The 26,731-nt window shown below is 50.5% G+C and overlaps 1 protein-coding gene across 5 annotated transcripts in view; it reads left to right on the top strand.

Moving 5' to 3' along the window:
• Positions 1-23,588, top strand: part of KCNAB1 (potassium voltage-gated channel subfamily A regulatory beta subunit 1) — a gene marked incomplete at both ends in the record, with an annotated part of 35,225 nt that extends 11,637 nt beyond the window's left edge. For 3 of the 5 annotated variants that reach the window (XM_079540071.1, XM_079540072.1, XM_079540073.1), the window contains 13 exons: positions 8,065-8,108; positions 11,970-12,007; positions 13,016-13,095; positions 13,569-13,613; positions 14,570-14,614; positions 14,753-14,796; positions 16,023-16,109; positions 19,955-20,040; positions 20,160-20,280; positions 20,761-20,855; positions 21,543-21,663; positions 22,784-22,872; positions 23,499-23,588. In XM_079540071.1, coding sequence (XP_079396197.1) covers positions 8,065-8,108; positions 11,970-12,007; positions 13,016-13,095; positions 13,569-13,613; positions 14,570-14,614; positions 14,753-14,796; positions 16,023-16,109; positions 19,955-20,040; positions 20,160-20,280; positions 20,761-20,855; positions 21,543-21,663; positions 22,784-22,872; positions 23,499-23,588 — 985 coding nt within the window. Of the gene's footprint in view, positions 1-8,064; positions 8,109-11,969; positions 12,008-13,015; positions 13,096-13,568; positions 13,614-14,569; positions 14,615-14,752; positions 14,797-16,022; positions 16,114-19,895; positions 20,041-20,159; positions 20,281-20,760; positions 20,856-21,542; positions 21,664-22,783; positions 22,873-23,498 lie in introns of all 5 variants that reach the window. The other 2 variants (XM_079540070.1, XM_079540074.1) reach the window with 2 other exon arrangements.
• Between the last annotated feature and the right edge of the window lie 3,143 nt (positions 23,589-26,731).

Here is a 26,731-nt window from a genome sequence, read left to right as displayed (position 1 = left end):
CGTGGGCCACAAGAAACGTTGCAGCGCTGTCAGCAAGGTATGGATTTCCCATACAGACGCATTGCGTTAGGAATGCCAGCGCTGCATTGGCAAAGCTTTGTGGGCAGATGCCAGGCAGTGGAAGTGCACTGTGCATGAGTTGGGTGAGCTCCCTGCTGCCGTGCCCTGTGGTGAGCGAGGATCTGCTTGTGGTATCCTGGGGCTCGGGTCCTCCCTGTCCCTGCCTGCTGCTGTGGACGTCAGGCAGATGGCTGCCTCGTGTGGTCAGGAATTCATAGCTTTTGCTGCAGTTATGGGTAGCTTTAAGCACTGTCAGGCAATAGCCCAATTATTCTGCCACAAGGTTACGTATCATTTCAATAGCTCTCCGGGATTTTTTTTATGGCTCATAGCCTGAGCTTCACTTTATTGCTGTAAGACCGCTCCAGTGAGCAGGAAGGGTTTGCCCTTACATTCACAATGCATTTGCCCTCAGGACTGCAGATTTAATGGATCCAAAGGAGCCGCCTCTCCTCCTCCAGGTTCCATCTGCACAAAGGGGTTTGAGGTGAAGCTTTGAAGCAGAGCCTGTGGGTGGCAGCTGTGCCTCAGAGCTGTGTGCAGGGTCTGCCACTGTCACCATTGGATGGGACATGACTGTGGGTGAGAGGAGTGCTGGCATGGGGTGCTGGCACTGGTGCCATGGGACAGTGGCACTGGGCGGCACTGGGAGGCGATGAGCTCTGGAACTGTGAGATGCAGTGTGATGGCAGTGCCATGCGCTGTGGCTGTGGGTGGCAGGGAGCTGCCGGGCAGCAGGCTGCAAGCATCTGGGCTGCCGGCATGGATGGATGCCACATCCACTCCCGGGCTGCTCCTGTGTTGGTTTTTTTTCCATTTAAACACTGCATGACAACATTAATCTAATGCCTAAATGGGTGAAAGAAAGGATGTGATGTAGATACACTGCTAAATTAATTGCCAGTGAAGTGCGCAGTTTAAGGCATTTAAAAAGAATTGTTCTAGCATGGCCACTTCTGCAGAGTCCAGTTGGAATTTGGAATAGAATATCTTTTATTTCAGACTATTGCTACAGCATAGAGCTGTGAGGCATTCACCAAGAGTGGGACAGGGCAGTGCTCAGTGCTCAGAGGATGCATGGCCCTGTGCAGTGCTCACTGTGGGGCCCTGCAGAGCTCCGCGGGCTTTCGGAGAGCTGAGCCTCCACCTCTGTGCATGCAGTGCTTCCCACGCTGCAGGGAACAAAGCTGGGTGCCAGCACTGCACTCCCTGCTGAGCGCAGAGCACGGGGAACTTCGGTGCATGTGGGACAGCAGCGGCGCTCACTGCAAACCCTGCACTTGGCTGCAGCCCATGCACTTCCACTGATCTGCATTTCAATGCGTCATCGGCAACTTTCTGAAGGATGCAGCCAAGAAAACTGCAGGGAATTTCAGCTCAGACAGCTGCCTCCATGCCTGTGGTTGCGTGTGTGGCGGGGATGGTTTGGAAAGTGTGAAGAGAGCAGGGGACAGGGCACAGCTGCACCCCAACACCTGCAGCCCTGCACTGCCAACTACTGCGAGAGCCGTGAGCAATGGGGCTGTGCTGCTCAGGAGTGCTTTGAGGAGCAGCTCCGTGCTCCAGCACTGCACTGGGCCCCAGAGCCACAGCTTCACCCTGAATGCTGTGAGCAGCCGGCCAGCATGATCTGGGACAGCACTTGTACTGCAAACTTTGCATGCAAACCCATCGGTGTACTGTCATGCTCCAGCAGTGCAAAGTGTGCATCCTGTCACCAGCTCAGAACAGCAAGAGCAGCACAGCAAAGTCCGCTGGGTGCTGGGCCTCTGGGGGCAGTGGCTGAGCAGTGCCAGCAGCAGGGAGCTCTGCACCCACCTTTCTCCCTCCCGCCTGCTTGCACTCAGAGGGAAAGTTGTGGGTCACTGCCCTGCTGCCAGGCTCCTGCAGGAGCTCAGCCCAGGAGCTTTGCTGGGCCTCACTGCTATGTGAAGCAGCCTGTTTGCAGGGAGCAAATTGCATATTTTATTCATTTTCTGTTCAAAAAGAAGCTGTTCCAAAGCAATAATGGGGATGTTTCCAAGCAACGTTGTTTTCCCCCTGCAAGGCTCAGGAATGGTGACATTTTTGTGCATTTTGGTAACAATAAACCAAACTGCCTGCAGATGATCCACAAGAAAGCCTACTCCTTCTTTCCCAGCTTTGCTTATAAGGTGGGATGTGGGCTGCTAGGGTACCAAAGGAGCTCAGGGCAGCCCTGGGGATGTGGAGTCCTTGTCCTTGTGGCCAGCTGCCACAGGGATTGAGAACTCATGTGGGATGCATCCCCTTGGTCTGGTGTTACTGGTAAAGGCCAGCTGCTGTGGGCAGTGGCATCAACACAGAGTAAGGAAACTGGGGGTGGAAAGGGAGGAACGGCGTTACTGGAGCTCTTCTGAGCCTGATTATTCTTCTGTGGGTGTGGAGTCTGAAATGCTTTAGTCAGTGTGTGTGGTGCTGCATAGATTTTATTTAAAACTTCTTTCTTAAAAAACAACATGTTTGTCTCATTTCTGATAGATAGGTAGTGAAATGGATGGGTGAATAGAGAGATGGATGGGGAGATGGATGGATAGATGGGACGTGGCTCGGAGGGCTTGGTGGCAATGGGCTGACAATTGGACTTGGTGGTCTTAGTAGTCTTGTCCAACCTCAATGATTCTGTGATTCTATGGGTGGACCAGTGGATGAACAGATGGATGGATAGCTGGATATATGGAGGGGTGGATAGGTAGATAGACGGGTGGGCAGACACACAAGTGGGATACCTTCATCTTACTGCTTCCATGGCACTGTTGGAGGTCACGAAGCCTTAAACAAGGTTCTCTCAGCCAAGCAGAGACAAGCAAAGCTGCAGGCTCTGAGCAGCTCAGCCCTTGCTTAGTGACACAAAGTCTTACTCTTTTTCTGCCTCTCCTGCACAGGTTGGTTTGGGACACCTGCAATGGGGGCAGCTTCTGAAGATGCACCATGCAGCAGTTGGGATGGCAGGGGGTGTTTGTGGGGCTGCACTGAGATGTTTCTGAATAACCAGGTGTGTTTGTTCCCGATTGCTTTGTCCTATCATTGTAGCAGGCAGCAGCTGTCAGCTAATTAGCTGATTAAGCAGCAGAGGAGGCACAGGCCATAAATCACTACCAGGAGGGCTGTAGGTTTTGGCTGTATGACCATGCTCCCCATATGGAATCACAGGGTGTGCATCAGGTGCTGCCTGAGAGGTGTGTGGGGGCTGGGGCAGGACCAGGGGCATGAAGAACAGCAGGTCAGGTCTGCAGCAGGGTGCTGGGGTGAGTGCTTCCTCCTATGGGGGTACAGAGAGGCTAGGAGGGCCTGGGACTTGGGGAGCTTAGGGCTTGGGATTGCAGTGATGCAGGTTGTGGTGATGCTTGGCGCAGGGATGCTCCCTGCAGTACTGCTGCCTCCAGCACTGCAGCTATCGTTGGGCTCTCCTACGCATTCCCCTGCACTAGAGTTAATTAAAAGCGGTTAATTACAATTGCTTTCTGCCCTGTGCCACAGGAGACAAGCACCACTCTTGCCATATGGCATGGGCTGCTTCTTGGGTATGCTTTTTCCCCTTTCCCTTTAATTAAGGATGCTGTTAGCTCTGAGTGTCCCTGGGATGTGGCCGAGCACTCCAGGTCCCACTGTGGCCCTCACCCCAACCATAAAGCAGAAATAAATTGTATATTCCTTTTGGTCCTGCTCAGCCCTGAGTGCACTGTCAGCATTTACTCTTTAGAGGAAATAATCAAACTCAAAGTGACCGTGAGACACCCAGGGGAGGCATCGGCTGACCTTGGGCACAAAGAGGGGCTGTGCCTGGGGTCTGTGCTGAGTGGGTTTGTTGCTGTGCCGTGCTGAGCACTCCTCACACCTGGCTGGTTTCACCTGAAAGGGTTTTTGTGAGCTTGGGTGAGGGGAGCTTCAATGAGCAGGATTTATAATTGGCTGCCCTGTGCACCCCTGAGTTAATTGGGACAGGGCATCACAGGGAAGGACGTTTTTTGAGCGAGAAATTATATGGTGTTACTTAACAACTTGTCTATAGCAGAGATGGGGAAGGAGCTTGCATGCAGCTACTGCAGAGAGAGGACCTTCTTGAAGGAGTAATGGAGTGGGAATGAGAAGATAAAGCACTCAGGCTAAGTGCTGTGGAAGGATGCTGAGAGCCACCGGGGCAACCCCAGCCCCTGGGAGCGGGGAGAGCACTGAGCTGCAGCACCCATCACTGCCCACAGCAGCCTTCTGCTCCTTTTTCCCTTTTCTTTTTTCCCTGCCGTGAGGTTTGCTCTGGGTTTCCTAAGGCACTGCATGCTAAATTTACTCCCCCTTACACTGCTGCTGTGTGTGCACCTGTGCTGCAGGATGGATGGTGGTAGCCCTGGGCCGATGCAGTGGCTGTGGGTGCTGACAGAGGCACCTTCATTAGGAGAAAGTTGTAAAGGAAGAGTGAAAAGCAAACCCAGAACTGGAGGAAAGCTTTACAACCCACATGGATGCCCTCCTCCTGTGCACAGGGTTCCTGTGGGCTGCAGGCAGCCTGAGGTGCCACTGGACATTGTTCTCATCAGATCTCTTCCAGAGAAGAAGTTAAATGGCCTCAGGGAGCTGCTAAGCACTGTGATTAGTCTCACTTCTCGTTGCCAAATATTCATCTTGGTTTTAAGCCTTTTTGTCTTTTTAACTAAAATTAACTTTTATTTCAGACATAATCTGATCTTCCTACGGTGCCACATCACAAAGAAGCATCCCCTGGGGATGGGTTTCAGCCTTTGTTCTGAGATTCCTGAAAATAAGCTTTTTTTTCCCCCTCTCCTTGAATTCTTACAGTCAGTCTTTATCTCAGATGCCTCTCGTTATCCTCTGTTCTGCATTTCCTGTGCAATGCATTGTTCCCCCTCTTTTCCACTTCCATCACTGAACCCATCATCCCTGTGCTTGGAAGCCTCCATTGTTGCCCTTCTTGTGGACATACCACTGTGGCTGCAGCCACACCATAAAATCCTCCTGCACGTTCTTCAGCTCTGTTGCACCTTTCCACCCAATATTTGTATGGCTCTGCTCATAGATTTGCTCCCAGCGAAATGCCCAACAAGCAAAACACTTTTTCCCCCAGTTCTGTGGAAATAAAAGGCTCTGCTTATTCAGCATCACAGCCAGGTCCGGAACCAAATTCTCTTTGATGAGCACAATTTCGTGTGTTTAAAGGGCTGCAGAGACTTTCCAAGGTGCCAGGTGCTCACTGATGCAAAATCCTGCTGACCACATGGTGACAAAATACCCCTGCTTTTTTTCCTGCAAGCTCCATAAACTTGACCGTATCTTGCAAGATTGCATCTTTCCAACTCTGCCCAGATAAAAATCTTGCGAAGTTTAGGAGGGAAAAAGATGAACAAACACTTCAGCCTGGAGTGTCCTCTCTCATGGACTGTGGTGCAGTGATGGATGTCCCTCTGCTCCTGGGGCTGTGGCACTCGGGGTCCAAGCTGACTGCTGTGTCCCACCCTCTCCTCATGCTGGTCCCCAGCATCTTCAGCTCTGGCATGGGACTGGCTCAGGGCAGGTGCTGTTCAGGCATGTGGGGTTCTCGGAGAGGTTTTTGTTTGCTTTTTCTGAAACTGAAGCTGCTTGGCTTTAGGCTTTGTTTTCTGTAACCAGGGATGTGGTGTGGAATGCATCTCAGCTCCTGATGATGGTGCTCTGATCCCACGCAGTGCAGAGACAGGATGGCAGAGGTGGGAGCAGCAAGGAGAGGTGAGCATGTGAGTGAAGGATGGACCTGAGCTGCTGGGGCTGGCACACGGACCCTGCAGGTGCTCTGTTTCATGGCATCTCCCCCTGCAGCGTGGGCTCCCAAAGTGCAATGCCCTACAGGAGCGATTCAGCAGCATCAGTGCAAGCCTAGCAGCTGTCGCAGTGCCACAAGGCCATGAGTTCACACTGCGGGGCAGCAGTTATGGGATTGCCATGCCTGTGCCACGCTGTGCACTCAGTCCCTGTCCTACGTGCAGGGAAGAGCTTTTCTCATCCACGTCCCGGGGCAAAGCACTGTGATATGAGCAGTTTGGGCAGTTCCTGCTGGCTGGGGATGCTCTGCTGCTCCGTACAGAGCAATGCTCGGTGCTGGGGGTTGTGCTGGGAGCCATGGGGCTGGGCACTGCCTGGCACTGCTGCAGCTTCCACCCTCCAGTTATTTGGAAACAAACCATTGATTTCACTTGGTGATTTTGCAGTTTCCAGGTATACATGCATGTATGTGTGTGCATAAATGAACGCGTGCAGATAATGTATCTGCATCCAATGTATCCGCACATATGCGCACACTTGGAAGATGCAAGTTGGTATGTACATGTATTTTTTTTCTGCTTTATTTTGTGCATGTACACACATGGCTTCTTTTAAGGGGCTGAGAGCAGCCAGCTCTGGAAGGCTTTTGTTTGCTCAAAGCATCTATCTGCCCCAGGAATGGTCCCCAAATCAATGCTCACGTGCTTCTGAGCAGTGTGAGGGCTGTGCTGGAGGCGAGGTGCCCCAGGCAGGTGTTGATTCTGCTCGCTCTGTGTGCAACCTTCCTGCTAATTGGAGCACATGAATGGAGGGGCCATGCCCACAAGGGGGGTTGTGAGGCACTTGGGGCATCTGTGGGCTGCTGGCCCCATTGAGCTCTGCGTGCCTCACTCTTTTGGTGCCAAACCTTATGGAGAATGCACAAAGTGACCTTCTCTGCTTCTACATAAAGCGAATTCAATTAGAGCTAGATTCCTCCTTTGTGCACCGTGTGCTGGATGCCCTCTCGCAAGCTGAGCAGCCACTGGGTTCCATTTGCACTAAAAGGATTTGGCAATTTCAGCATCGGCTCTTTCCAATAGACATAAATTTTTCCAGCACCCCGGCCACGTGCACACAAAGCACATGGCAAGGACAGCGTTTGGGAAGCCAAACACGGTGTTACTGCCCAGATCCATTAGCAGAGAAGGCTCTGTGAGGAGCCGCCTGCAGCTCAACCAGCAGAAAGCAGTTTCCAATGGCAGATGCGTACTGGAAACACCACCTCTGTTGGGATGATGTGACCCACAGCCCTGCTGCCGTGAGCTGCCAGAGGCAGTGCTGCCCTGCTGGGGGCACGGGCAACTGTCGTGTGTAGGTTGGCACTGCTGGTGCTGTCTGCATCCATTTGTTATATGGGGATCCAGCGGTGTTCTCATGCAAAAGGGCAAAAGGAATGGGGTCGGTGCCAGCTTCAAGCCTGCTGTGAGCCTGGGGCAGGTGGTGCAGCTCCAGCATCTAAATGCCAGCCCCCAGTTTGGAGCTGTGCCCTGCAGCGGGTTTGGCCCGTGTCAGCTGAGGGCCATGGGGAGGTGAAAGCACCCAAATGGTGCGGGATCACCACTGAGCTGGCTTTTGGGAGAGTGGGAGGGTTGTCCTGTCCTTTCTTTGGGCTCTAAATAATTCATGGAGAGCAGAAACAAAGTGTAGTAATTGTTTGCAGAGCTCTGCAGTGGAACTACAGAGGTGGCCCCGTGTTACACCTCGGGCTGGCAAAGAAGTTGCACAGATCTGGCTGTGATGTGAAGGCTAAAGCAGGAGGCTGTAATTAGAGGGTTTTTGTGTTACAGCTTTATGTTAGGTAGGGGTGGAACCTGCGGCTGTGCTGGGTGAGAGCTCTGACACAGGGAGCAGCACTGGGGGTGTGAGTGCTGCTATCAGCCTTCCTACACACGGCTTCAAACCAAAAAGGGCAGATTGAGATTGGATATAAAGAAAAAGCTCTGCAATAAGGGTGCTGAGGCAGTGGCTCAGGTTGCCCAGAGAGGTGGGCATCCAGACCAGCAGCCACAGTCAGGGGATGGGCTGAGAGCACCTGATGGAGCTGTGGGTGCCCCTGTACTGCAGGGATGGGACTGGGGGCATTTAGAGGTCCCTTCCAACTCCAACCATTCTACGAAAAGCAGCATTCTCCAGTTGCTTTACCCAACCAGTGTCCTTCATGGGTCTAACACTGTTTTATTTCTTTTTTCCTAGGAACCTTGGCAAGTCTGGACTGCGTGTTTCGTGCCTCGGCCTGGGTGAGTGCGTGGCCTGAGCCCCATGGCTTCTGGGCAAACCTTTCCTCCTCAAGAGCTATAGGGAAGAACAGGGCTTTATTCCAGAAGTGCTGGATCGGGTTGGATACTAGGAAATATTTTTCCTCCAAAGAGCAGCCCAGGCGTTGGCACAGCTGCCCAGGGAGCAGCAGGGTCACCGTTCTTGGAGGTGCTCAGAAATGGCACCGAGGGCAGTGGTGTGGTATGGTGTGGTAGGGGATGTGGGGTCCCTGGCCCCATCAGCTCCCTTGCCAGCAGTTGTATCACCCAACGTGAGCAATGCTTTAAAATGCGTTTTTTTTTTCCCTCAAAATGTTTTGAGAGTTGAGTTTAAAATAGAGGGGGATATGCAAGTCACCCTCTATTGCAAGTCACAAAAATAAGTTCTATTCCGGCAAGAAGAGCTCTTCTGACCAAAATAGATGCTGGGCTTTTAAAGGACTTACGAGCTGGTGTAGAGTTTTCTTTCACACTTGCAGTTTCACCAAGAGCAAATGTTGTTGTGTGAGAGGAAGTGGTGGCAGAAAAATGCCTTGCAGAGCTTTTCTTTAATTGCAGACACGTGGGGCCATGTCCCTATAGATCACCCTTGGGAACACAGCTGCAGGGTTGGGTGCTGGCAGCTGGGCAGGTGTGGGGTTGGGCCATGGGGTGGCGACACCGTGGTGTTCTCATGCTGTTCCTGAGTCTCTGGAGCCCAGGGTGTGCTGGGGAGCAGGGAGCCCTGGGTTCAGCAGTCATTGCTGCAATGCACAGCTCCTCCAGAGCACAGCTCAGTCCTCTCGCACTTCATGTCTGTCAGTGTCTGCCCCACTGCCCGCTTGGGTAGCTGCTCTATGAGCTCCCTGCGCAGCTCCCTGGGAGATGCATTTGTGTCCCTAAGCCCCTGCAGCATGCAAATCCAATTGAAGTTGTACCCAACTTCCTGCCAGCTCAGCAATCTGCCTCACAAATCTGAAATCTCACTGCGTGGGCACATCTTTGCATTGTGTCGGTGAGCCCAAGGTGAGAATTTCAAATGGGAATATCAGAGTCCCGCCCTGGGCAAGTGCATGGGCTGTGGAAGGTTCGTGTTTGGGATGCAGGAAGAAATAAGGTCATGTTTCCTGGTGGTTAACTCAAAGCAAAGTCAGCCTGTGAAGATGGGCTGCTGGTGTTCAGCAAACGCGGGGACGGCCTCCAGCAAGGCAAGGAGCTGCGATGGAAGGAGCAGCAGGATGAAAGCAGCCACCCCAAATCCAAAAATCCAAATCCAGAAAATCCAATTCCTCATAAAGAAGCCCAGGAGAAAACTCGCAGTACAAGAGGTTCCCGCAGCTGCAGAGCAGTACCCACCGCCACGTGGCAGAGCCATCCCCATGGTGCAGACCCAGCAGCTTGTGGTGCAAAAAGGAGCCAGGCCTTTCCCTCACACCTTGGTGGCTTTGCTTTGGGGCAAAGCTTTTGCAGAGCCCACAGCTGAAGGCACCCAGACATCAGTAGAGCAGGGACTGATGTGGCAGCCGGGAGCTCGTGCAGCACTGCCTCACTGCAGCGGGGGGGGATCCGTCCTCGGGGGAGGCTGAGCCCTGTCTTCCAGCCAGGATCTCTGCTCTCCTGAAAGGTGACACATCTGCCAGCAGTGGAATTATCAAGCGGTGAATTTTGCATTCAGCAAATAACCCAGAAATAGTCACAATGTGCCAGGCTGGGAGTTGTGATGGGAACGGAGCTGAATCCTGCTTCGGTGTAGAAATTCCTCCCTTGGAGCTCAGGTATCTGGCTGGAAAGCAGCTTTCCAGTGTGGGGCAAGCACGGCTGAGGAGCTGCTGTGCCTTGGAGCTGTGCTCCACTACACACCCCACACGGGAGAAATGTCCTTGGCATTCTTCTGTGTTCCTACTGCGTCCCCAGCTTCAAGCTTGCTCTTCACTCCTCCTCCTGATAGTCTCAGCGCTCTCGTAATTCCGAGACATCTCCTCTCATGGCAGTGCTCCCTTTTACACAATAGAGAAAGGATCACAAAAGGTCAAGGGCCCCGAAACGCTCTGTGGCTGTGCTGGTGTCCCCGTGGGGCTGAGGACACTGGGGCTGTGCTCACACCGCTAATGGGGACAGGCAAAGGGCACGCAGCTGCTTGGTGCGGGGACAAGGAAGGGTTATGCTTTATTATTTTTTTTCCGCTGTATCTCTTCCTTCAGAGCTGCTCCTGTTGGGCTGTGAATCATCCTCAGCCACTGCTGGAAATGCCAAAGGAGTCTTGTGCTTTCTGGAAGGGAATTTTGGGAACCGCAGCCTTTCTGGGCATGGCACCACGGCCCTGTGCAGCTCCCATGTGTCCCAGCTGTACCCTTGTCAATGCTTTTGGCCACTTGCGTGGCTGTCCTTCTGCTCTTGGCATATCTGTCTATCCTGCTCTTGGCCTGGCACCTTCTCCTGCACATACTATGTCCCTCAGGCTGCTTCCAGCCCTGCATCGAGCAGAGCATTGCAGTTTCCTGATGCTCTGGGGGTTGTCTTGCTAAGCATGGACTCAGCATCCTGCTGGCTTGGCCTGCAGCCACCAAGGCAATGATTTCTCCGGGGCTCTTGACCAGTGGCATTCCTAACATTTGGATGATGATCATGAGCCTGAGCTCCTTAGCACGCACCCCACGGGCAGCATGGGGAAGGCGGGTACATGGAGTGAAGGTGTACCCAGTTCTGCATATATTTACTATTTATATTTAAAGAGAGAAAGAGCTCGTTGTTCTCATGTGGCTTAGGCACCCGAAGGCTCATTTCTAATCAGTCAATGCGTGACGCTGAGCTGGTGGGTGGAACCAGCCCACGGCGGGCGTTGGAGCTGGGTGATCTCCCAGGACCCTTCCAACCCAGCCGTGCTGCCATCCCTTCTGTCTGTCCCTGGTGTCTGTGTGTCTCAGCCCCGTGCTGAACTGGGGGCTCCTCCTGCCCGTCGCTCACCACCTCCATATGTGTTTAAGAATCACTTCGTGGTAAACAGTCTCAATGCTTTTTTTTTTTTTTTTTTCTTCCTTCAGTAAAGATGCATTTTAATGTATTCTTACAAAAATAACTCTTCTGAAGCTTTAACATGGAAATCAGTCTTAGCCGGATTTTTCACTTGCACAAAGAAGCTTAATGATAAAATGAAGCCTATTTTCATTCTTATCGTTATTATGTGGCACCAGAGCATTTCGTGATAAGAAAAATACTTTTTCCAAAGGCTTTGAAATGCAATGAATGTGGCAGGAAGGAGGAGGGCCCTTCTCTGCACTGCTGGGGCCGTGGTGTTGGCGGTGGGTCCTGGCAGGGAGCTGCTCGCTTCCCATGGTGGGGCAATGCAATGTGAGCCAGGAATACCTGTGCTCTTTAAAGAAGTCTCTTTTCTGTTCCAGCAGCAGCAATGTGCTCAGCTTTTACAGACTGGAAAGGTAGGGCCTTTCCTGCACTGCGGTTCTGCAGGAAATCCAGAGTTTCCTTGTGAACACATCTTCAGAATTAACTTTGCATATATGCAAAGGAAGCTGGTACGTAGAAAGGTTGTTAGCGAGGGAAAAAGCAAAGCTCTGTGGGCAGAGCAGGGCCTTTGCTGTAGTTCTTGGCCAAGGGTGAGTGTGAATGCTGAGCTCCAGCTCAGGGGGAGTTACTCTGCACGTGTTTCAGTGCTTCAGCACCTCTGAGCTCTTCCTGCCTGGGGCTTTGAGCACTGAAGCAGGGATTTGGGAAGTCTCGCTGTCCCACTGATGTGTTTCAGCATCTCCAGAACATTTCTCCGTTCCCAATTGTTGCCGGTGGGTCTGAACACACAGACATTGGCACAGGAGCCTTTCCCATGATAACCGGTTGTTTTGGTCTTTGTAGGGACGTGGGTGACTTTTGGAGGTCAAATCTCAGATGAGGTAAGTGATCTTTGCATTCAGTATCACGCACGAAGCAAAACTAAGGGCAGTGCTTACAGATGAAAGCATGGCCAGCACACGGGAGTGGGGCGTGGTGACAGCAAATGGCAGAGCGTTGGCATGCAAAGCAAACGCTTCTGCCGCAAAATATCTTAACGAATCTGACATTTTCCAAGATCAGCTTTAATGAAAGCATCTCCCCCTTGAAACAACCTTCCCTCTGCTGCGTGGAGCGGTATTTCCGTGCTGTACCATTGGCAGCAGTTCTGCTCCTGGAGGAGAATTTGGAAAACTCTATTTCTGCAGACTGTGTGTAATGAGCGGCAGTCATCGCTAGCAGCAGCGTGGTGTCTCACGGTGGTGGTTTTATTTCCGTTTATTTTGTTATTTTTCCCTAATAAGATGAAGCAAAAGGAAAGGTGCTTGTGTTCCCCTCCTACTGGCTGGGGCTCACTGCTGGCTGGGTGTACCAGGGCTGCTCGTAACAAGGGAGAAGGCTCCAGCAGCCCTCCGTGTGGTGCCACAGCAGAAATCCCAAAATAACTTCTGCAGCAGGCAAGAGGCCCAGCATTCTGCTTTCAAACGTTTTTCTTTCTTTGTAAGTGATTCGACCTTTGCTGGTATTTCTGATCGCTGCACATCACGGAGCTGCATTTATTCCTGATTCTGGGTATTGTGGTCTCAAGCAAAAAGAGTTGTTTCAATGACAAATTTAGCTTCCCGGCTCCCCTTGTTTATAATAAGTCACTGCAAAAAGGCAATGCTCAGAACAAGAAGACAAATGTATTCCTGCACTCAACCTCATAGATCTGCAGAGCGATTTCTGTAACCTTGTTAAATTCTTGGCTGCTTTCCCATTGGAAAGCGCAGGGCTTTTCCCTCAGTTCCTCCCAGGATCAGCCCCGGGGGGCTGTGCAGCTCCAAGTCCCCTCTCAGGTCCATGTGATGGCACAGGGTGACCCACCATCCAGCAGTGCTGCCTCACTCAGCCCCATGTCCATCCTGCAGGTGGCCGAGCAGCTGATGACCATCGCCTACGAGAGTGGTGTCAACCTCTTCGACACGGCTGAGGTGTATGCGGCGGGCAAGTGAGTCCTGGTTGGGTGCTGGTTGGGCACGAGGGGTCCCAGCTGCACTGAGTTCCTTCCCTGTGGCTCCGGGCATGATTTTGCTTAGGAAATCTCCTATGAAACTTGGTCATTTCTGGAGCACACTTTAAAAAAAGGCCAACACTGCACCCAGCTGAAATGCATCACTGGTGCCGCCTCAAGCACTTACTGGGAAACATCCTGAATAAATGACAAGTCAATGCCTGTCTCAGTGGTGATGAATAGTCCATGATGGTGACAGCTCTGAAAACTCTGCGAGCAAGGAGCAGCTCCAGCACAGCTCACGCTTTCAGTATCATTGCTGAGCTAAGAAAAGGGAAAAAGTCCATCCCCAGATTTTGGGGCGTAGTGTCCAGTGCAGGACCCCAGGGCTGGGGCTGGCTGCAATGTGGAGATCTGCTTGCCCTGAGCATCCTCTGGTGCCTCTCACATGGATTTTCTCTCTTCTGCAGGGCTGAGGTCATCTTGGGGAACATCCTCAAGAAGAAGGGCTGGAGGTACCGTACTGGGGCAGCAGGGACAATGGGAGTGGGGAGACCTCCAAGACCTTACAGATGCTGAGCATTGGCCAGCCAGAGTTGGTGTGGGGCTCAGGAGGTGCTGTGGGAAGCACTGGGCTCTGGGCATCTCCATCAGCAGCCAGCCCTCCTAACTGCTCCTCATCTCTGCTGCTAGCAGGTGGAGGCTTGGTTAGGAGCTGGCTCTGGGCACCTGCTGGAGCTGTGGGAGTCTCTGCACTGCAGGGAGTAGGGCTGATGGCCATTAGGGGTCCCTTCCAACCCAAACCATTCCGTGAGTCCCTGATCTCTGCACTTTCATCCCCATTTCCGCACACAGAGCAGAGGCAGATTATCTGTGCGGCAGGTCTGCGCACACACGTAAGGCTGTGTATTAAGAATGCAAAGCTGTGATGGGCCTTCATCTCGGCCGCCTGGTAGGAGATGATACCTCATGTAAATGAAGCACATTAGCATATGTGGTGTCATTTTAAGAGCATTTACATAATCTTTAAGGCTCTCCCCTGTGTGTCATCGCCTGCAACCAAAGAGCAGTCCCAGTGGTGTTCTCACTGAAACCAGTGCCCCTGTTCTGGAGGATGGATGCTCACTGGGAAATGTTCCACATCCTGTGGCAGAAAGAAGTCAAGCCAAGCAAAACCCTGGCAAATTGTTACACTCAAACAATTTTGCAGCAAAATAGTTTGATGATGATAAATATTTGATCTGCTATCACAGTGGAGTCTCTAGATTAATTCAGCAAATGTATTTTTCCTGGGGTTTTAATGCCTGAGGGAGCATTCCTTTACTGCGAGCCGTGCTGCTGCCCATGGATGCTGTGAGTGTGGTGGTGCCTTTGGGGAGGAGGGCACTGCCTCGGAGCCAGGTGGTCTCCTGCCTGGGCTCTTCTGGGATCATTTTATTTAACAACAACAGTTTTTCTGTTCTGCTCCTAGGCGCTCCAGTCTGGTCATCACAACAAAGCTGTACTGGGGCGGAAAGTAAGTTCAGTGATGCCTTGTTGCCTGAGGCTTAGGGCTGCCACCCCTTGCTCTGCGCCTGGCTGGGACGTGGGACCTCATCTCTGCCTGCTGCTGGCTGGCACCTCAGCCCCCTAACTGTATGCTTTGTGTTTGCAGGGCTGAAACAGAGAGAGGGCTCTCAAGGAAGCACATCATTGAAGGTGGGTGCTGCGCCTCAGGCACTTTCCTGTGCCAGAACTCTGAGTTTGCTGCCAGGCTCCCTGTAGGGCTGGTGGTGGTTGCTGGTACAGTGGGCACAGTCCCACACTTCTGCATCCATCCTGCAGTGCATTGTGTGTCTATGGAACTGGGGGTCAGGGCTGCTGCAGGCTGGATCCGTGCCTGCACAGCAGTGTTTTGCCGGTGGGGCACAAATAGAGCAGTGCCCATGAAAAGACAAGTTTTTGTCATATTAAGGATCAGCAGCATGAACTGTGAGCTTATTATGGTGAGAACACGTCAGCCTGGGAGGCTGTGCCATCCCCACACACAGGGGATGCGTGTGGGGAATCAGCCAACCCCACAGAGCAGCACCCAGCATTGGGCCCTGCTGCTGCTTGCCCTGTGCTGCCAAAGGGTAAATACCTCTCAGTGATGCTGAGCTGTGAGGTCTGCACCCACACCTCTCATGGCCTTTTGGCACTGCCCCGCCGCAGCCCGGTTCTCATGGTGTGCCAGGGATCAGCATCACCACCAGCACTCTTGGCGAGCAGAGCTGAATGGGGGGCATCCATAGAGTGGGGCCGTTGCCCTAGAAAGCATTCCTCGTGTTGCATGTGCAGAACTCAGTGACATTAGCATATGACTTTACCACTAAGGCTGCACTGGATAACGTTGTGAGCAGCATTCTGTGGGGCGTGGGTAAGTGATGTGTCCGACTGTGGGCAGCCTGGTGGTGCAGGAGGGATCGTGGCCACCCCAAAACCCCTCTGCCACTCAGTGAGAAACTGCTTTGCAAAAGGACAGAGGAGCACTGGCAGCAGATGAAAGAATTTCACAGAAGTACCGAACAGTGTTAAGGTCAATGTTAGCTATTCTCTTCAACACACTTGGTGAAAACAGCCATTTCTTGCATCTCTAACTTCAGCAAATGTTTTTCAGACGGCTCTATTTTGGCTTCTTCTTCATGAACATTCATAAAAAACATTTTGTTCCTGGGAAGATTCGTAGAAAATAACTGTTAGGACATCTCCCCGTCACACACACACATGTATGTGGGCTTTTGGCACCCACTGCCACCAGCTCCTCGCAGAGCCCACGAGGGAGGGCTGCATGGGCCCACTGCAGGTTTGGGGACTTGAGGAGTCTTTTCCAGCTGTGATTCTCTCTTGCATTGCACCTCTTGTGTTGCTGCTGACCCTGCATTGCTCTCTGCTTTGCCCCGCAGGGCTGAGGGCCTCCCTGCAGCGCCTGCAGCTGGAATACGTGGATGTGGTCTTTGCCAACCGCCCGGACAACAACACCCCCATGGAAGGTCAGTGCAGCTGTAATTGAAGGTTTTCCTGCGACTGATCCTGGCTTACAGGCTTATGCCTCCAATGGTAGGAAATGAAGAACAAATCTTTATTAAATATTCAGGCGGGGCAGCTTAAATATGAAATGGTTCTTTCATGACATCCCGGAGTCCTATATATTTACACTTAAATGAATTTGTACGTCTTTAATGGAAATAGGCGTTCCCTTTAAATCCCAATGGTGGTTTTAACATTCCTCCCTGTACTTTCCTCTCCGATCCACACAGATGAGGTTGAAATGAGTGTGTTTGCATTTAGGAAGCCACTGCGCCAGCTGACCTGGCCCCCTGCAGCCAGCTGGGGGGTCAGGGAACCCCTCAACATGCCTTTGGCATCACTTGGTATCCCACATCTGCTTGCTCCCCACTGGCTGCACTCACTGCACAGAGCAGCATCAGCAGATAGCTGGGTGCAGGCAGCAGTGCCCGCTCTGCTTGGCGATGGCCATTGGAGGGGCTGTGCTGTGCTGGGGATTGGGGTGCTCCTTCCCACACACAGCACAGCTGAGCTCTGATGCTGATGGTGTTTAAGCAGCTCTGCACAGTGCTCCCAGGCTGGGGCTTGGCAGCAGAGTATAAACTGTGGGACTTGGTGAGGTTTTCAGCAGGGTGAGAAAAGGGACGCTTGCATTATGAATGGCGCGGTGTTTATTCTTTCCATGTACTTCATGCTTTTTTTATGGTTCACCTACTAAGCCACTTCTATCCCAGAGCATCTGCTGGGCCATCTGTCGGTTCAGCAATATCTGGCACGCGCACTAAGTGCTAAGCTACCTTCATGAGGCACAATCCCAGCTATGCTCTGTGTCCTTACGTGGCCATGCTTTCCCTATGAGCAAAGAGCTGCTCCCAGCTCTGCTGGAAGCCGTGTCCTGGGTGTGCAACACATGCTGCATCCCCTGTGTGCAGCTGCAGGGATGCGGGTGGCTGAAGGTAATGCAGCCACAAGTGTGGCTCAAAGCCACAGAATGCTTTGGGAAGGACAGGAGTTCCCTCTGTGTGCTGTGCAGCTGGGATCCTCACCACGGGATGCAGCTCTCATCCTGAGGGTGAGCTGTCTGTAGGTCACCTTGATGTGGTTGCTGGTTATGGACAGTGTCAAATCATGGTAAACTCGCTCGAGTGGGCAGTGAGGCTGTGGGATATGAAATGCAACTGGAGGAATTAGAGGAAGAGCTGTAAATTATTGTCATGTTATTTCCATGCTTGTGCATGCAAGTAGGTGAGGTTGGAAGGGGAAACTGTCCTGGCCTGAGCTCAGGGCATGGTGCACTGCCACTGAGTGCCAGGCTGGGCCTTTCAGTTCTGTAACTCGGCTGGAATGCAGACAAGCTCAGCCCTCTGGTGCTGCTGTGCTTCTCTCTCTCCTGATGAGCTGTCAGTTCTGGGCATTAAAAGCTTCTCTCGGAAAATATCCCCTTTCTGATCAAAGGAGATATCTGCAATCTGCTCAGACGGCGCTCCTCTCCCCATGCCCTCACGCTACATTAGTCCTGCAGAGATGCAATCCCAGGCTGCGTCGCAGATGTTTCCCTCACTCTGGGCAATGCGTGCAGCTGAGCAGAAGGCAGCACAGTGGGCAGCCCCACACCGGGTGCCGTGCTCCACATCAGGGCACAGAGCTGGCTCGGGTCGGTACTGCCTGGCCACAGGGTTTGGGAACATTCGTGTGCTTTCTTCTGAGAACTCCCCCTCGAAGCGATGACATTTCTGCCATCCAGTGAGCTGCCCAAATGGGTGCTGCCTCAGACCATCCAGAGGCGTGCCCATGGGGGAAGGATCTGGTAAACAAGAGCCGTTATAAATATCCTAGGTTGGCTGTCATTCTTTTGAAGGGAACAGAGGTGGGAGAAACGCAAACAACCACGGGCCAAAGTGTGTAAGAGGTGTGATGGAACACCCCTAAAAATTCCAAAATGATCGTATGGCAGAAATAGAAAACCAACAGCAGTGAGAAGCGGGTGCTGTGGGGGGATGGAGGAATCCCCATAACAGGATTGCTCTGTGGAAACCCCACAGCTTCACCCCACACCTTCACCCCAGTGCGTGGGTGCTTGGGCTGTGACTGCGCTCGGTGGGCTGTGCCTGCCCCAACCAGGATGGCCCAGGAATGGAGAAAAAGGCAGATCTGGGGGAGAGCACAAAATGGGAGAACAATATCTGGCATCTGAGAGCTGCTCTTCACCAGGGGAAAGATCAGTGCTGCCGTCGGGAGTTCTGCCTTTTGGGTACAGAGAGCCACGGAAGAGGCACACTGTCACTTTTAGAGTCCTCCGAGGGTTATAAATGGAGACTTTGCCGTGTTTAGCTGCTTGTCGCTGCCTGCAGGAGAAATCTCACAATAACCTCCAGATTGGCACTGTAAGCGACTCTCTGCCAAGCTGTTTTTTTCCCCCATAAATAGGATGAGAACTCTCATGGTATAAAAGGCAGCTCCTCTCAATCTCAAGGCAGTGATGGCCAGCATCATTTCAGCATCCTCAGCCCGAGCAAGTGCTTTGCACACAGACAGACATACAGACAGCCTCAGCGGTGCTGAGCGGGCTGGGAAGTGCAGCACTGCCTGGGCTGCCTCTCACAGCTCTCCCAGGAAAGGGCACTCTGCAATCTGGCAGTGCTGCTGAGCGCGGGCTGCCTTGTGCGTTACCCGTACCAGTGACTAAGGACTGTTTTCTTCTGCTTCCCAGATCCGCTCAGTGTATTTTTGTCAGTCTGAGTGATGCACTGTTCGTGGCTCACATCATCCATGAGGGTAAATATTTTTCAGGGCCATTTTTCAGTGCTGTTTTGTTGCTGGGAGGATTGGATTACTCAACAAGAACCCATCCAGCCGTGGCTTGGCAGGAAGGGGGGAAGTGGAGGAGGTGCGAGTGTATTGTGCCAAAGGAGGAAGATGTACGTGGGGTGGGAGGAAGGCTCATCCTGCATCCTTGTGTGGGATCTCTTCTTCCCCATGCATCTGCTATCTGCTCCTCTTACTTTTGGAACCATCCCAGAGGGAAGAAATTGATTTTCAAGTTGGTGGAGCCTCATGAAAACAAAGCAGCAAATAGATCTGGAGGTGCCCTGCATGCCAGGCCCACCCTTGCTGACCGGGCTGGTTCCCATCCACTGTGAACCCATGCTCATGGCCCTGATCACCAGGAGTGTCTGCTCAGGAGTGGCAGGAGCAGAAGAACCTTGGGGAGCAGGAAGGGGCAGGAGGTCCTCCCAAAGTGGATGTCAGCAGGTTGAAGCTGCATGCAGAGCAAGGCGCCCAGAAGAAGCTGCATGCAGAGCAAGGTGCCCAGAAGAAGCTGCTGTGTTCTCCAGTTGCTTCATTTCTCAGCAGCATCTCAGTGGCCGTAGTGCGAAGAAGCAGGTGCTAATATATGCTCGTAGTGAACAAAATACAAAATGATTCTTTTTTTTTTTTTTTTTCTTTTGTCTTTTGGTTTATTTTTCGGCCCTACTGCCCTCTAGTGATAAATTTTAGGAGGAATATTATTGTGGGATGATACTTAGACAACAACCAGCTGGTAAAAGTTCCTTAAAGCTGTGAGATAAGCCTATTTGTGCTTTTCCCCACTTTGCTGCATGGTGCAGTGACCCACCAAGCTTTGCTCCTTGCTGCCGTGGGTTGGAGCTGCTCTGGCTGCAGCACCTTCAGCTGTGGGACCGGCCCCAAATCCACATCCGGAGATGGTGGTTGGATCCTGCAGTGCCACACTGTTCTGGCAGCCCCCAGATGTGATGGTAGCACTCCAGCATGCAGGAGCAGCACGGGGTTGACACGGAGTTCTCTTATGTTTGTCTTTTTCCCTCAGAAATTGTCCGAGCAATGACACACGTCATCAACCAGGGCATGGCCATGTACTGGGGAACGTCACGCTGGAGTGCTATGGAGATCATGGTAAAGCAAAGCCATAAGCTGGCACCAGGATGCACATTTCCAGCCCCCAGGGCTGCTCTGCAGGCCGTATGTGTCTCCCTGTACGTGAATGATGTGCTCCCTGCGTGGTCTCTCCCCAGGAAGCCTACTCGGTGGCCCGGCAGTTCAACATGATACCGCCCGTGTGTGAGCAGGCTGAGTACCACCTCTTCCAAAGGGAGAAAGTGGAGGTTCAGCTGCCAGAACTGTACCACAAAATAGGTAAATCTGCTGCTGAGCACTTTGTCTATTTTATTTAGAGAGAGAAATAAGGGAGGGCCACACCTGAGCCTCTGGAGGGGAAGAGTGATTTCCCATCCTTCCCCACCGCTGCACAGGGAGAATGCAAGAGCCAGGAGCCCAGTCCATGGCCTAGCAGAAAGCCTGGCTTGCTGTATCTCTGATAGCAAGAGGTGTTAATTGCCATGTCTGCATTTTGCCTTCAGGGACCAGTGGGCACCGACCTATCTAAACAGGGCTCATGCGGGGCTTTGTGTGAGCACCCAGGGCACCCTGTGTGAGGAAAGGAGGAAGTATGGCTGCATCTGCCAGGACGATGCTCCCAGTGCCCTCCAAGGGGCTGAGGAGCCCTGGCAGTGCCTTACCAACAGGCAGCAGTCGCTGCTCTCTGGGCTGAGTGCACGGGTTCCGGTACAACCCAGAGGTCTCCTGGTTCCATGGCTCTCTGTCCACTCTCTGCAGGGGTGGGTGCCATGACGTGGTCTCCCCTCGCCTGCGGGATCATCTCAGGGAAATACGGCAACGGCGTCCCCGAAAGCTCAAGGGCTGCCCTGAAGGTATTTGTTGGTCTGGGAAAAGGGGATGCGCTGCAGTGCTGAGGGCTGGCAAACAGCACCAGGAATCCATCCCCACTGCTGAAGGGCTTCAGGGAATGAGCTGAAAAGAAAGGTGCAGCCTGCACTGATTTGCTTACAAAGGGATATGATTTTCAATTGGGGTATTTCATAGCATTTGTAATTTATTTTCAACACGAAGGCTACATTTCAAGACAAAGTCTGGGCAATTTACTGCAAGCTAGCTCAGAAGGCAGCATTTCCCAGAGGGACCTGAATTACATTGGTGGGAATGAAAGAGAATCAAATGTCAAGTCTGAATATAAACTGAAATCTCAGCTCCTTCTCATTAGCTTTCTAATCTTGAAAGGCACTGGTAAACCTTGAACAAGATCAGATGTCCTCTCACTTTTCTGGGGGGAGGAAGGAGGCGTGTCAAGCTGACCAATATTTCACCATTTTCCAATTGCCATTGGGTCCAGTGATCCAAATGTGACACTTCAGAGTCAGAACTTCAGGTGAAGCTCATAAAGGCATAGCTCTACAACAGCAGGCAGCAGGAGGGGACATCCTGCCCAGCCCTGCATATCACTGCATCATGGGGATTTTCAGAGATGTTTCTATTCGCACCAACCTTTCAGCTCGGGAAGGTTAAAGTCAACATCTGACTGCAGTGTAATTCCCCTCCAGTGCTACCAGTGGCTGAAAGAAAAAATCATAAGCGAGGAGGGAAGGAAGCAGCAGACGAAGCTGAAGGATCTCTCGCCCATTGCAGAGCGCCTTGGCTGCACACTACCTCAGCTAGCAGTCGGTAAGGGGGGCAGGGGCGCTGTCATTAGCACCTGAATGCCTTTGCTCTTTGCTCTTTGCCAGAAATGCACACTTAGCTCCCATCTTGCTGGTAAAAAGGGAAATACTCTGAGCTGAAGATTCAGTGCCTTCATTGCGGCTGAAAGAGGAGCGCAGATGAACTCCTACTCAAACCTGGGAGGCTGCAGGTATTCTGAGCTCCAGGTGTTTGCTTTGGAGTCAGTAATGCTGACGTAAATAGAAACTGAAAAAGCTGTGTTGCCTTTCAAACAGGACAGAGGGCAGCTTTCTCTTCAGATGTATCTGTAGATGTGTTTTTCAGTTATAACACTTGAATGAGGAATGAGGAATGACATGAGGAATTATGGAACAAAATGGCAGGAATGTGGAGAGACTGATGATGTGAACTGCAGCAGTAATTCAGGAAGGGTAACACATTTCTAGGGATGCAGTAACAGAAGGGACCAAGACCAGTGTAAGATATGGAGGTTGAAGGCCCTGCCGTGGCAGGGGGCTGGAACTTTCTGATCCTTGGGGTCCCTTCCAACCCAAGCTGTTCCATGGTTCTATCTATAATTCTATTATTTTATTATATGAAAATGCCATCTATTGCCTTTGAGGAACAACTGCTCTGTTCTCAGTCAAAAATACTTTCTTTTTTGAGCAAGCAGTAGTGTTATTTAGCAATCAGAAAAGGACAAGGCAACCAGGAAAGGGCTGATAAGGGAAAATATTAGGGGCATGTTTACCTTGGATCAAGTATTCCTGAATTATTTAGCTGAGAGAGGAGCCAGATCAGGAAGAAGACCAAACCATAAAATGACGAATGATGCAGATGCAGCAAAGCAGGCATTCCCAGCCCTTGTTTAGTGGGAACAAGAACAATCCGATGAATGAGAGACAGCACATTTAAAAATGGAAAAGGGAGATATCGACATGATGCATAACCATCCTGCTTAATGGGATTAGAAATGACTCAGAAGTGACCTGGAAAATGACGGCTTCCAAAAATGATAGTGCTCTTCTTCAAATAAAGAGAGAAGCTCTGACAAATACTGGATGGGCAGCAGCACAGTGAGGGGAGCCCTTTGTTCCTGACTGTTCCGTGCCTTTGTTTGCAGCGTGGTGTCTGAGGAACGAGGGGGTGAGCTCTGTCCTTCTAGGATCTTCCAATCCAGAGCAGCTGATTGAGAACCTCGGAGCCATACAGGCAAGTGCCAGAGGTGGGGCAGCTCCTGCCCAGCGCCCGCTGCGTTACATCCACATTGACAACACTGCCCTCATTTTCCTAACTGAATCCCAACCCGTGGTATGTTGCTTCAGCCCCAGTTGCACACCTCAGGCAAACCTAGGGCACCTCGCTGTGACTTACAACCATCTGCAGTGGTTGCATCCATGTTCAGCACTTCAACGTGTTGCTTCACTCTTTGTCTACAGGCTCACTTAAGCAAGTGAACTGATGTCAACACACATGATGCTATATTCCACACCAGATCTTAAGTGCTACTAAGAAAAGCACAGGCCTATGTCATTGCCTTGGCCCTTAATTACTCTCTGTTGCTTTTCACAGATAAGGGCATTCCTGCCACCAGCTTTGTTTCTGCTGCAGTTGAGTGCATATGGAGTTCAGGACAATGGTTTCTGTGATTGTCTCACAGGGCAAAGTCATTTCTTTGAGGGAGAAAGGTATCAAATAAATGCTTAAGTATGTCACATATGCATGAAGAAAGAGAAACAACAGAGGAAACATTATTTGATAAAATCCAGATGTAGATTTGGAAACAATCCATGGCTATCTTCAGTGGAAATTAAATGTCAGTTTTCTTCTACCCCTAGGTTCTTCCAAAGATGACATCACATATTGTAAATGAAATAGATAACATCTTGGGGAATAAGCCCTACAGCAAGAAGGACTACAGATCATAATGCAATGCATGAATCACCTGGACTGCATGGTTTGATAAGTGCTCTGTACAGAAGTCCTGAGTTACTGTCGGGTTATTAGAATCATTCAGCAGCTTGCTGCTCAGTGCCGGCTCCTTCCAGGTGTGCCACCATTGCTACCAATCCGCAGTGAAATCTAAAAGCACAGTCGATCTCCTTTACAAGCAAGAATAATCTTGCATTTTCTTACCTTCGACCGACTTCATTAATTTTTACTTTTCTCTTAGCACTTCATGCTTGTGCTGTGAAAAACAGACGTAAAGCAAAAAAGAATTTGTAACCTTCAGGTACTCGGTAATTAAAGAAGGATGTACAGATATATTTTTTCAATGAAGAAAAGCCAGATACAACTTAAGGTTTTAATAAAACCACATTTGGGAAATCTCAAACACAGAGTTTCTTCAGCCAGGTTGAGAGGCAGAATGGGTAAGTTCAAATTTTCCACTCGCTTTTTTATGCTGAAAACACAGCATAGATTTCTGTTTGTAACTGAATAACGGACTTAAGTCGGAGAACTGATTAGAAGTTACATGGCTCAACTCCTAACTAAACAATTGTTTCAGCTGTGGAGTGCTCTTCGGCAGTATCTCTGAGTACAAAGCAGAAGAGCACAGTTAGAAAGCCCCGGAGTGCATGTCAGGTTAACACCAACACCTGCTGTCTGCAGTGGTTTAATTCTGCATAAACTTCAAACCAAGAAAGCCATGGTGAAACCTTGTTTTTGTGTGTGTGTTTTATAGAAACCTGCCTCTACTTTTGCCTGCTTGTAGACATAGCTATTGCAAATCTTAATACTCTTGAGCTTCTGAGGATGTAGATATTTATATATAAAACATATAGCTGCTGAAAAATGCCAGACAAAATCAGGTGTGTACATCACTGGAAGGCCACATTTGCTTTAACTTGTTCTGGAATCGGGCATAAGTAAATGCATAGTGTTTTTAGGACACGTTTTAAACAGGTCGTTCTTTTGTGAGCATTTCGTCCCTCTACAGGAGTTGATAGTAAACGTTTACCAATTAATTTCCCATCTTGAGAACCATATCATATTTTACCATAAGTTTGCTTTGTAAAGTGCACCTCTGATTTCAGTAAACCCTTTGCACTGGTACTGAATCACACACTTTAGGAACACGCTTCCTAGAGGGTACAGCTCTGTACAGTATTTGTAGGACCCCTGTATTCTACCCCCAACCTTCAGGATCTCTGCTGCGTGTGCGCAGTGCTCACGTGAACAGATGGGAATACTTGATTTGTTTCCTCCTGTATTTATTCTAACAAGCTATGGTCTATGTAAATGAACTTAGCTGCTGTATAGCAAGAAATGCAATTTGACTTTGACTTCTGCTTGGACAAAATAAAAGCATTCTGTGCAACTAATTTTATACTTAGAGACCCTTTACTGACAGTGACAGTGACTGTGGTGAAGCACAGACATGGAGCATGGTGTGGGGAAGTGCTGCCCTGTAGCTTTACCCCTGCAGGGTCCAGCTCTGGGCTAACCTGCAGCATCACAATTCAGCAGCAGTGTGCAGCTTGTACTGGACATTAAAGAAAACAAAGCCATCCTGACCCTAAAACAACAAATCCCAATGCTTTTCTGTGAAGAAGTCCAGAAAAAGAACTGAAGGAAAAATGCAAAACCAACACATGAGAACGCCCATGAAAAACACTTGTTTCGGGCTGTCAGCACTGCAGCATTCGCTCTTCAGAAAAGCTGACACATAATGTGCTCCAGGCCTCGGGAAGTGGCAATGGCAAAAAAACAAGGTGAGACGCAAAGCTGCTGATAAAAGACTCAGCAGGCTGACAGTAATAGCAGAAGAAAGGGCTGCTTCAAATCACTGTTCTCTAGATGGCAGATTTCATGAAAAATACACCTGCGAAGTTTCTGATAGGGCAGCCTTCATCCCTGCAAACGCTGACAGCTAACTCGAGAACTGGCACTGCCTGTCTGTGGCACTGAATCCAAATGCCATGTGCTGCCAGCAGGAGCCCGCTGCCGAGCAGTGAAACAGAACAGGCCTCACATCGTGTAATGACTGCAAGTCAGATGCTGTTTCACATGTGCTAAAGACTTAGTAGTAATAAGGCTGATACTGCTTCATATTTGTACTGGCACTGTACCCATCCAAACCAGTATTAGAAATATGTTTCTTACCCATTCTTGCTGTGGTCACAATATTGTTTTAATCCAGCTCTCAGCTCTGCTCCTCCATCACTAGCCCTTGCACCAGAGCTGCAAGGCAGGCCAGAAAACTACAAAAGCTGAAAATCTGACAACTTAGCATAGAAAAACCTGTTTCAAATTCCTACAGAGGACTCACATTGAGCAAATGCTACCTGGGTTGCCTTGGAGTATCTCCTGAAGTTTCAAACCTTTGTTTTACTGAACTATACATAAATACAAATCTCATAGAAGCACAAAGATTAGCAAAGTAATTTTTACATTAAATCTGATTATAAGATTTCTCTTCCTTGTTTGGGATTGCTATGTAACAGCAGTATCCATAACTTCCAAGTATAACTCCATTAATAGCAGTAGAGTTAAGCATTTCACACAACAGCTGCCTCACTGATAGCCAGAAAGAAAGCAAAAGGACTGCCTGATAAAGTCATTACAGCGAGCCAGCCAGGGCCTTTTAGTTCAATTGTGCCAGAAAAACTGGTTCCTTTTTTTTTTATTTATGACTTGAGATGAAAACCAGTTAAAGAACATTTTCCTAGGAAAATTTCACTGTTCAGGTTTTTATCTCAAAGTTATTGAAAATGAGGAGTATTTCCAATGAAAGCAATCCCACACTGACTTGCAGGAGACTCCTCTTATGGTAGAGGAGAGTTGACAAACCTACACACATTGCTCACCCAGAGAGATACCCGCTTTCAGGAACTGAGAAAGGAAATATAAGGTGTTTAATGACAGAAAGTCTCCTTTTTATTAAAACTTTGCATGTTACAATGAAAAGGGATAGATTGTCAATTTTGATGATTACAGACTGCAGCTCTCCTAATAGTTTACAGGGGAATTCCACTCTGGGGTCTGACTATAGCTGTTGTGTGCTGCTGTGCAGCAGTCCCTTGTGGTCGACTCATACTGTCTAATGGTCTGCAGTAACATCACATCT

The sequence above is a fragment of the Tetrao urogallus genome (genome assembly GCF_951394365.1).
Source record: "Tetrao urogallus genome assembly, chromosome: 9".
NCBI lineage: Eukaryota > Metazoa > Chordata > Aves > Galliformes > Phasianidae > Tetrao > Tetrao urogallus.
The sequence above is the reverse complement of the archived record's forward strand: the minus strand, read 5'-3'. Positions and strand labels throughout refer to the sequence as shown.